This window comes from Oncorhynchus masou, chromosome 31, assembly GCF_036934945.1.
Source record: "Oncorhynchus masou masou isolate Uvic2021 chromosome 31, UVic_Omas_1.1, whole genome shotgun sequence".
NCBI classification, from domain to species: domain Eukaryota; kingdom Metazoa; phylum Chordata; class Actinopteri; order Salmoniformes; family Salmonidae; genus Oncorhynchus; species Oncorhynchus masou.
In genome coordinates, this window is record NC_088242.1 from 66,023,789 (window position 1) to 66,035,542 (window position 11,754).

The 11,754-nt window shown below is 43.4% G+C and overlaps 1 protein-coding gene across 1 annotated transcript; it reads right to left on the bottom strand.

The window, feature by feature from the left end:
- Nucleotides 1-2,504: 2,504 nt before the first annotated feature.
- LOC135525265 (achaete-scute homolog 1b-like) lies at nucleotides 2,505-4,327 on the bottom strand. Its single transcript, XM_064952983.1, has one exon. The coding sequence runs from the start codon at nucleotides 4,088-4,090 to the stop codon at nucleotides 3,479-3,481; it is 612 nt and encodes a 203-aa protein (XP_064809055.1). The 5' UTR covers nucleotides 4,091-4,327; the 3' UTR covers nucleotides 2,505-3,478.
- Nucleotides 4,328-11,754: the final 7,427 nt, after the last annotated feature.

Below are 11,754 nucleotides of genomic sequence, written 5' to 3' on the forward strand. Positions count from 1 at the left end.
AGCGTTGTTTTAGAGAATTTGGCAGCACGTCCAAACGGCCTCACAATGCAGACCACAAAGCCAGCCCAGGACCTCCACATCCGGCTTCTTCACCTGCGGTGTGAGACCAGCCACCTGGACAGCTGATGAAAATGTGGATTTGCACAACCAAAGAACTTCGGCACAAACTGTCAGGAACCGTCTCAGGGAAGCTCATCTGCATGCTCGTCGTCCTCGCCAGGATCTTGACCTGACTTCAGTCGTAACAGACTTCAGTAGACAAATGCTCACCTTTGATAGCCACTGGTATGCTGGAGAAGTGTCTTCTTCACGGATTAATCCAGGTTTCAACTGTACGCTCATAGAAAAAAGGGTTCCAAAAGGGTTCCACCTGGAACCAAAACTAGTAATTCAAAGTGTTCTCCTATGGGAACAACAAAGAACCTTTTCAGATTCTAGGTAGCACCTTTTTTTCTAAGAGTGTACCGGGCAGATGGCAGACATCATGGCGTCATGTGGGCGAGCGGTGTGCCGATGTCAACATTGTGAACAGAGTACCCATGGTGGCGGTGGCGTTATGATATGGGCAGGTATAAGCTACGGACAACCAACATAATTGCATTTTATCAATGGCCATTTGAATGCACACAGCTTCCGTGATGAGATCCTGAGGCCCATTGTTGTGCCATTCATCCTCCGCCAATACCTCATGGATCAGCATGATAATACACTGCCCCATTTCGCAAGGATCTGTACACAATTCCTGGAAGCTGAAGATGTCCCAGTTCTTCCATGGCCTGCGTACACCAGACTTGTCACCCATTGAGCATGTGTGGGATGCTCTGGGTCGAAGTGTACAACAGCATGTTCCAGTTCCCGCCAATATCCAGCATCTTTGAAGAGGAGTGGGACAACAGCCTGATCAACTCAATGTGAAGGAGATGTGTCTTGAGCTGCATGAAGCAAATGGTGGTCACACCAGATACTGACTGCTTTTCTGATCCATGCCCCAACCTATTTTTTAAAAGGTATTTGTGACCAACAGATACATAACTGTATTCCCAATCATGTGAAATCCATAGATTAGGGCCTAATGAAATTATTTCAATTGACTGATTTCCGGACATGAACTGTATCTCAGTAAAACCTTTAAGATTGTTGCATTTATGTTGCATTTATATATTCGTTCAGTGTAGAACCCCTTTGTAGGGTTCTTTTAACGGAGGCCCAGGGGTTTTTCTTCAAAATTATTTCCATATAGAACCCTTGGGTTCCATATAGGGTTCTATATGGGGTTCAGTTGTATATAGAGCCTTAAGGGGTGCCGTGTATGAAGCATCCAGATGCTGTTATTCTAAGAGTGTAGACTCATTCCATTGCTTATCAAAATGTTAGTATGCGTTTTGTAAATCCTGAGTCAGCATGTTTTAGAATTCAACCCAAATGACGCAAAACATATTGGCCTTGCATATTATATCAGCAACGATCCCAGCTCTTACAGTTGGGTTTTATTATGATTCCAAAGAGAGATAAAGTAGCCTATACCCGGTGAAATTAAACGAGTTATTTCTCTTTCTGCCTAGTAGATTCTGGCATCGATGTTTATTTACAATGGAGGCTCCCTCAAATTACGCATAATGAGTCGCAAAAGCAGACACAATAGTGCGCACAATGGGGTGTTGTGCTCTCCATTTCGAAGGAGATGGGCTTTTTGATTGGGTTGTGTGCGCCCTGAAAAACACAGTCGGGGATAAAAGTAGTCTACAAACCAAGGTTTTATTTAGACTGTTCTCAATCGGCCAATAATAATTTTTGACCCGCTGCATTGTCTTCCTGACTTTCGCTGAGCCATATTTCAAAGTAACCATAGGGCCTAGCCCTTTGAAGAAAGTGAATAGTATATACACCTCTCCCTCCCTCCATCTCTCTCTCTCTCTCTCTATCGCCCGCCCCCCGCCTACCCTCCCTCCCTCTGAAGAAAGTGACTACCGCTTTGAAGAAAGTGAATAGTACATACCTCTCCCTCCCTCCATCTATATATATATATATATATATATATATATACATATACTGAGGCGATATAGTACATATATACTATATCACCTTCCCTCCAGTCCCTCCGTGTTATTGAGAGGAGAGAAAGCGAATGAAAAAGAAACAATGCAGTGCATGAAACCTAATAATAATCTCTCCGTTCTCTATACAGACCACGCGCAAGGCATGGTGCACGTCTTTAAATGGTTATTGAGTGTTCACACAGCTGCGCAGTTCTCCCTTGTGTGCCAAAACAGCTTGGTAAATGGTCAGACTTGGCCTTTGAATAGAACCTTAGAAGAAGTCTCTGTTTGCTCAGTGCAGACCATCAGATATATTTGTAAATATGATTCAAGTGTGTCTACATAATAATCAAATCATATAGCCTATTATTTGTGAGTATGCCTGTCAGGCCTCTACCTACTATTTGACAAGGCTGAGAAAATAAATTCAAAACTGTGTCCACATAATAATGCAACAACATCATATAATTTAATATAAATAGAGATATCTTTATTCATAGAAAAAAAACTGTTTACACAAAATATATCTGTTTAAAATCGCATATGTACACTTTAGGAGGCTAGGAAAAACGGAGAGCAAGTGCATACATTGATAAAGGTCTCCATCCCACGTAAAACCCTTCAATCTTTCACGGGAGGATGTCAAATATATTGTGACCAATCGCATGACACAGACATATGTGCCAATTCAATTGTCCAGTTGTCCAGTCATACTTATCACATCTCGTGAGCTCTCACTGTCAGCAAAGTGGCAGTGTTCGTGGTTGCAGAACATTTGCATTTATCTCAATTAACAAAAATACGTCTTTATATTTAAAAATAAGAATTTCAATTTCAGACAATGTACACCCACAAAGTTCATTTCAGGTCGCGGGTCATCTTCGATACAATCTCCCCATCAGATGCAGTCAGTTGAAGGAGTCTTGCCCTTATCTGAAACTGGTGTCAACAGCAAAGTCCTTGAGCCACAACCGTGTACCTCTTCTTGGCTACTGTGCGGACTGCACCGCTGCTGTTTCATTTATTAATGCACTTATTCAAAGTCATCAATAAATAAATAATTCCAAGCGTCACCCTGCAGTCATTCGACGCTTTGTCCATGCGTGAGCGCACACAGAATCTCCCGCTGTTGTTCCGAGGGGAACCAAAGGGCCGTTCGTTGTACTCCCTCCTCTCTTGTAGCATAGCAACGGTAACTCTGCTTTACTTTCCTCTTTCTTATCGCTTTCCACCTGCAAACGCTGCCTGGTGAGGGGAGAGAGAGAGCAAGTTGGTGCCAAGAGAGTGTTCACGGGTGCCTCGCCTTGCAGAGTGAATCGAATAACTTGACATTATTTTCAACTTCGAGTCACTTCTGTTAGAAGAAACCCCTGCCTATACACAGGTGCCCTGCCTATACACAGGTGCTGTGGGATGGTAACGACAATTAGGCTACCGGTGTCTCAGTATCTGTCGAACCAGGTGGTAAAGTCCAGCAGCTCCTGCTCCTCGGAGCTCAGGGGCTCATAGCTCCCCTCGTCGGAGGAACAGGTGGAGTGGGGTGACTCTGGCTCGGCGGAGTAGCTGTTGGAGATGGTAGGGGAAGGCACCCCGCACTGGAAGGCGGCTGACACAGCATCATGCTCGTCTAGTAGCTGCTGCAGAGCTCGAATATACTCCACGGCGGACCGCAGCGTCTCCACTTTGCTCATCTTCTTGTTGGCTGCCCCGTTGGGCACGTGCTGACGCAGCGTCTGAAAGCCCATGTTGACCTGCTTGACTCGGTTCCTCTCGCGCTCGTTTCGCCGAGCCACGGCAACAGGGAGTTGCTGAGGGATGGAGTACCCGAGTCCGTTAAAGCTGAGCCGCCGCTTGCAGCGCAGGAGCTCCGGGGAGCTGGAGCGCTGTCTTTTCAGCACCGTGGTCTTGCTTTGGTAGCCGGCTGCAGTGGTGTCATTGGGGAGTGCGCACTCCTGGGCTGGAGCGTGCAGGGTGATGGTGGTGCGTCTCTCCGTCAGTACAAATGGGCATGCGTTCTGCGCCAGTTGCGTGGTGGTGATGGTGGTAGTCTCCATCTTGGTTGGTGGTGAGACAGACCTACTGACAGATGGGATTTGCAACAGCGCACCCTCACTGACAGAGAAGAAGATATAGACAGAGGTTGACAGTGCACTGCTCTCGTGTCCTTCGCGTGGGGACCGTGTGGCTATAGCTGAAGCACTGTGGCTTTTTGGTGTCCAAGTCTTTCTTGACCGCGCTTGCTTACTCCACGAGCCGATCTGACCCAAACTTTGGCAGCACTCCTCTTTTCAACACGCGCCCCACACCCCACCCCTTTGGAGATGCACGCTTCCCCGCGAGGCCCCGCCCCGCTGTGTGATTCTTCTGCTAGCCTACTCCGCGAGCCAGGCGCGTGGCTCCAGGAGCTCAATAAACAATCCCGAGCTTTCACTGCGCCAGGAGCACGCGCTGGGCTCATTTACATTCCAATGTCTCCAACTTGAAAGCCCAGTGGTGGATTCAAACGGCCTGCAACCGGGCAAAAGGAAAGCAAGACAGAGAGAAAGAAAAAAAATAGGAGAGAATGAAAAAAGTGAATGGTTTGGTGCTTTAAATGCCTTTTGAATTTGACAATGTACCCCTGGCACGTCTTCAAATTATCAGTCTCTCCCCTTCCATCCTTCTCCTCTCGCTCTTTAAAATCCCAAATACCAAGGACGCTCTCTCCGGTATCCAGGCTACAGCCATTAAGAGGAAAATAAAAAGGCAAGCGTGTCTCTGTGTAGAATTATAGACCTTGCATAGAAACACGATTCATTTAAGGTAATATGAGTTGTGGGTATGTCTGCCGTGCCCAATGACCGCACAACGAGTGCGCTACAGGTGCACATTGTCTGCATAGAGATTCAAGCATCTACTGCCTGGCAATATTGGCAGCTGACGATCGGTTGGATTCTGTGCCATTCCAACACTCAAATGCAAGCCTCAATTGTCATTCGTAAAACGTATATTCGCCAATATGGATTTGATTATTTAGGCTACAAATGTGTTATAACTAGGCCCATTCAACGAGGCAGTTATTACGCACATTGTACGTATTAATAAATATACAACTTTAGGTACCACCCTGAACTTTGTTTTCGTTTGAGGCGATTTTCCCCTTGGTCAATATTGGATTGTCGTTTTCAGCACCACATTCGACTGGACAGCACTTTGCAACAACAGTCCTTACGTTATTTATGGTCAAATGGCTGCACAAACCCAATCCTCCACATAATGTGTAAAAAGGACAATATGCTTTTTGATTATTCCTCATTCCATTGTTTATAGAATTAACATTTTGTATGATAACTCGTAACATTATTTCCGCTCTTACAAAAACGTTAGTGAACTGAGCGATTTTCAACAAATGGTCTCAAATTGAAATCAATGCTCTTCTCCGGCTCTCGTCGTGTATTGTAAACTAATGTTACGTTCAACCAGACATCTCGAATATCTTGTCAAGTCGCGTTAAAAATAAACACGTAGTGACCTCTGGCGATGAAAATAAGACATCCAGCCGTACAATCGTATCTTTCCATATCGCTATCGGCCAGTAGAGAGCAGCAGTGCATAAGCTTCAAGATTGGTGCTATGGCTTTTCAAAGGAACCGTATTTCAATAGGCCACATTCCTATTATGCTATTGATTATTATTTTGTCTCCGAGGTAAAATGATGCACTAACAAGAACACAATAGACTACTAAAGGGTTGATGTAAATGTGGCAATAGGGAATAGTGATGAGGTGTTTTCATCAGCTGTGCTTCATGAAGTAGGCCTATTTGTTTTTTAATGTGCAGTAGGTCTACACCACAGAAGGTTGGTAGCACCTTAATTGGGGAGGATAGGCTCATGGTAATGACTGGAGCGGAATTAGTGGAATGGTTTCAAATACATCAAACACATGGTTTCCAGGTGTTTGATGCCATTCCATTTGCTCCGTTCAGGACATTATTATGAGCCGTTCTCCCCTCAGCTGCCTTCACTGGTTATACTGAATTTACAAAACATTAAGAACACCTTCCTAATATTGAGAACAGCCTAAATTCACAGTTGGCAGGATGTCCTTTGCGTGGTGGGCCGTTTTTGATACATACGGGAAACTGTTGAGCATGAAAAACTCAGCAGCGTTGCAGTTCTTGATACAAACAGGTGCGCCTGGCACCTAATACCATACCCCATTCAAAGGCACTTCAATATTTTGCCTTGCCCATTTACACTCTGAATGGCACACACACAATCCATGTCTCAATTGTTTCAAGGTGTATTATTTAACCTGTCTCCTCCACTTCATCTACATGGATTGAAGAGGATTTAACAAGTGACATCAATAAGGGATCATGGATTTCACCTTGATTCACCTAGTCAGTCTGTCATGGAAAGAACAAATGTTCTTAATGTTTTGTAAACGCAGTGTATACAGCACCAGTCAAAAGTTTGGCACACCTACTCATTCCAGGGGTTTTCTTTATCTGTACTATGTTCTACATTGTAGAATAATAGTGAAGACATCAAAACTATGAAATAACACTTTTGGAAGCAAGTAGTAACCAAAAAAGGTTATTCAAAGTAGGCACCCTTTGCCTTGATGACATCTTTGCACACTCTTGGCATTCTCTCAACCAGCTTCATGAGGAATAATTTTCCAACAGTCTTGAAGGACTTGACTGCTTTTCCTTCACTCTGCGGTCCAACTCATCCCAAACCATCTCAATTGGGTTGAGGTCAGGTGATTGTGGAGTCCAGGTTATCTGATGCAGCACTCCACCACTCTCCTTCTTGGTCAAATAGCCCTTACACAGCCTGGAGGTGTGTTTTAGGTCATTGTCCTATTGAAAAACACATGATAGTCCCACTTAGCGCAAACCAGATGGGATGGCTCATTACTGCAGAATTCTGTGGTAGCCATACTGGTTAAGTGTGCCTTGAATTCTAAATAAATTACAGACAGTGTCACCAGCAAAGCACCCCCACACCATCACACCTCTTCCTCCATGCTTCACGGTGGGAACCACAAATGCAGAGATAATCCATTCACCTACTCTGCGTCTCACAAAGACATGGCGGTTGGAACCAAAAATCTAAAACTTGGACTCATCAGACCAAAGGACAGATTTCCACGGTCTAATTTCCATTGCTTGTGTTTCTTGGCCCAAGCAAGTCCCTTCTTCTTATTGATGTGCTTTAGTAGTGGTTTCTTTGCAAAAATTAAACCATGAAGGCCTGATTGACGCAGTCTCCTCTGAACAGTTGATGTTGAGATGTGTCTGATACTTGAACTCTAAGAAGCATTTATTTGGGCTGCAATCTGAGGTGCTGTTAACTGTAATGAACTTATCCTCTGCAGCAGAGGTAACTTTGGGTCTTTCTTTCCTGTGGTGGTCATCATGAGAGCCTGTTTTCATCATAGCTCTTGATGGTTTTTGCGACTGCACTTTAAGAAACTTTCAAAGTGCTTGAAATGTTTTGCATTGACTGACCTTCATGTCTTAAAGTAATTATGGACTGTCATTTCTATTGGCTTATTTGAGCTGTTCTTGTCATAATATGGACTTGGTCTTTTACCAAATAGGGCTATCTTCTGTATAACAACCCTAACTTGTCACAACACAAATGATTGGCTCAAACTCATTAAGAAGGAAAGAAATTCCATAAAGGCACACCTGTTAATTGAAATGCATTCCAGGTGACTGCCTCGTGAAGCTGGTTGAGAGAATGTGCAAAGCTGTCATCAAGGCAACGAGTGGCTGCTTTGAAGCATCTCAAATATAAAATATTTTTGGGGTTACTACATGATTCCATATGTGCTAATTCATAGTTTTGATGTATTCACTATTATTCTACAATGTAGAAAATAGTACAAATAAAGAAAAACCCTTGAATGAGTAGGTGTGCTCAAACTTTTGACTGGTACTGTATATAAACAATATCAAATATACCTGACAGTTAGTTGTGTTGGTCTATTATCATTGGCAGGTCAGGAGCTGGTCAAACCTGGACCTGGGGATAAAACTAGTTTCAACTGGTGATGCAATACCCACCTTCACACAGATTAGAAAATAAACACCCTGTCACGATTTCCGCCGAAGTTGGTTCCCCTGGCTGTTCGGGTGGTGCTCGGCGGTCGTCGTCACCGTCCTACTAGCCGCTACCGATCCCTTTTTCGTTTGTCTATTGGTTTTGTCTTATTAGTTTCACCTGTGTGTATTTTGGTTTAATTAGCTTCCCTATATGTAGTAGTTTTACCCGCCCTTGTTTTGTGCGGGATTGTATTTTGTTACGTGTGTACATATTAGGTTGTGGTGTATTTTGTTTTCTATACTGGACACCCTGTGGGTTTGGGTTGTCTGGTATAGTGTCCTGCGCCCTGTATTTAATTGGGCTTATCAGTTCGGTGTGCAATAGTAAAGCACTTTACTCCATTACTCTCTCTCTGCGTCTGATTCCTGCACACACACCTAGTCCCGCGTGACACACCCACAAGAAGTCCAAAAAAATGCAATGGTTTTTCAGGGATCTCTTTATGATCCTTTTACAAGCACTCATAGTGAAGAAACCAGCCTATACGTACAGTATACAGTATCAGACCTGACTATACTCTGGGGTACAGAATTACAGTAGATATTAAACATACCAGTCTATTTAGATAGTATTTAGTGTTGATAATTGCAGACAATTGAGAGAGGATGGAGACAGGGAGAGACAGACAGACAGAAAATCAGAGACAGACTGATATAGAGAGAGGAAGGTATACAGATTGACAGAATGGTGTGGAGGGAGACACAGAGAGAAAAATAGAGAGAAATGGTTGTTTCTGATGGTCTCAATCTCCAAAGAGAAGCAGTTTGGATTTCCCCCTCAAAAACTCCCTAAAATACAGGTTTCTCAGGGATCTTTAATACAGAACTCTCTCTTAATTGTCTGCTCAACAATACATGCTCTCCTCTCTGTGCTGCCAAATGCTGAATAATTTAGGCATACTGGTAAGAAACTGGTAAGAAAGGTTGGCCACAATTCAGTGTCTAAACTGTCTTAATGGTATGACACATTTTCATGCACTTCCTAGTATGACAAGTGCTAATCACAAATTAAAATAAGAAGAGGATTTCAACTAGATTTTTTTCAAGAGATTTTCCTAAACATTTCTGAATTAATCCTTAGACCTCGACACACACTTGAGTAAATCTCTACCCACACTTCTCCATTCTCCACCAAAGGCCTGTGCAACACACCAACAGTGTGTGTGTGTGTGTGTGTGTGTATGTGTGTGTGTGTGTGTGTCCGCATGCGTGCATGTGTGTGTGAATAGGGATGTGAAAACTGCACTTTAGCGTCTGAATGAGGGAGCTACATCCTTCCCCGGTGCCGGTCCAGGGTCCTACACCTGGCCACAGGGGCCTGCTCCTACAAAAAGACAAACCACCGATTAGGGCACAACAACAATTTCAATGAGAGGCAAAAGGGAAGTGTTCAGGTAGAGTGAATTTCGCTTCCTCATTCTTGAGACAGACATGGTGGAGCATGTATTGTATAGGTATAATAAGACTACATTTAGTCCATTTACCACAGGTAAACCAGAGTGTGATGCCTTGATTAGGCTCACTGAGGCAGTGAAGATAGGTCAGACTATGCTAAATAGAGGCTTGCTTGAGACAAATAGAGGGAGTACTAGACTGCCACAGTGGTTGTAGTGATAGAGACTGAAATAGTAATAGACAGTGATATGACTTTTGCTTTTTCATCACTGTGTGGCAGCCTACCATTGCTTCCTACTCATGATGTGTGGGTGGGAGGACACTGATCTAGGATAAGGAGGAAATATGATTATTAATCATACTGGTGTTCCCCCTATTATATGTCAGTGTGGTTGTATTAAAAGAGAATGGTTGGAAAAAGGAACTGATATTCTAGGCCCAGCTGAGAGACAATATTAGAGGTTCTCCCGTCAAGAGGGCGTATCCACCCCCTCTCACTCAGCTCACTGTCACAAATGTGGGGTTATAAATAGGAACAATGCGTAATCTTGTATTTACAGTGAAGTTTCATAAGTAACAATCTGTGGTGAGCCACCCTTGATCGTCTTTCAACCAAGAGCACATCACTCATAGCAGATGTTGTGGGTTATAGTTAGCCCACAAACCCTAGACTGCAAACCAATCCACTACTACTGTCCAGGCAAGTGGCAACATGGCTGAAGTAGAAGGGTGCCTTGTAGAATGAATGAATGTATTAGGTCATGTTTGAATCGAACTCAAAGGGCTGTAGTGAAATGTATGTTTACTTATAACTAAATATATCTGCATTGTATCAACTTTGATATAAAATTAGAACGATTACATGATTTAAAGTCATTAGGCCTACAACATATATGGATTGCTGATGCAAGCACTCAGTTTCTGATTTAAACTTTTCTAGTTGCAGGGCCTTTGTCTTCCTCTGTATGCTTGAAATCCCGATGATATCCCAGGAGGTATTGTTCAATGTGAATGCAATGAAAGGACCTTCAGAATTTACCATATGGACCACAGTTGGCATAGGGATAAAATGTTTTTTTTTTTTTTGTGAATTTCCACTGCTGGTGATAACATGAGACACACTTCCTGCAATTAGAATTCTTTAAGCAGTGACACGTGCTTTCAGTGCATTCTCGCTCCCTAATAGCCTAGCATCCATCCACTAGCGGGATAGGGGTGTCGAAACAAAACTAGCATGTCATTGAATTCCCATTTGCATAAAATCCCTTTAGAACCAGTCAAATGGAATGTTACAGTTGTCACATACAGGTCTACCTCCCCTCCCAGAGGACGTGAGCCCTAGGATCATGCCTCAGGACTACCTGGCCTGATGACTCCTGGGTGTCCCCAGTCTACCTGGTCGTGCTGCTGCTCCAGTTTCAACTGTTCTGCCTGCGGCTAGGGAACCCTGACATGTTCACCGAACGTACTACTTTGTCCCGAACATGCTGTTTTGACTCTCTCTCTCTCTACCGCACCTGCTCTTGACCTCTTGATTCTGACCTCTTGATTCTCAGCTATGAAAAGCCAACTGACATTTGCTCCTGAGGTACTGATCTGTTGCAACCTCTACAACCACGGATTATTATTTGACCCAACTGGTCATCTATGAATGTTTGAACATCTTGAAGAACAATCTGGCATTAAATGGCCATGTACTCTTATAATTTCCACCTGGCACAGCCAGAAGAGGACTGGCCATCCCTCAGATCCTGGTTCCTCTCTAGGTTTCTTCCTAGGATCCTACCTTTCTAGGGAGTGTTTCCTAGCCACCATGCTTCTACATATGAATTGCTTGCTGTTTGGGGTTTTAGGCTGGGTTTCTGTATAGCACTTTGTGACATCTGCTGATGTAAAAAGGGCCTTATAAATACTTTTGATTGATACAGAAGGATGGAAGTAAAATGCATGATGGGTCATTCAGTCCTGCGTTAATCCAGTCTCACTGATGATTATGATGCATTACCATTACATGCTTTCCAAGACCCAATCCCAAATAAATTAATATCTATCTAATAACTAAAACAAAACTCCAGAACAAGGTGCTGTATGACATTTTAACTTCCGTGAGGTGCTCTACAGGCTATCAGCCTGCTGTCAAAATATAAATAAATGCTGATCTCTCTGTATAAGAGTCAGATTGACATCCTAAATGTTTGTTATGATCAGTGGTGATTTTAGCAAT

Excerpts from the sequence above, each read along its gene's own strand:
- LOC135525265 (XM_064952983.1), bottom strand. The coding sequence starts at position 4,090 with ATGGAGACTACCACCATCACCACCACGCAACTGGCGCAGAACGCATGC.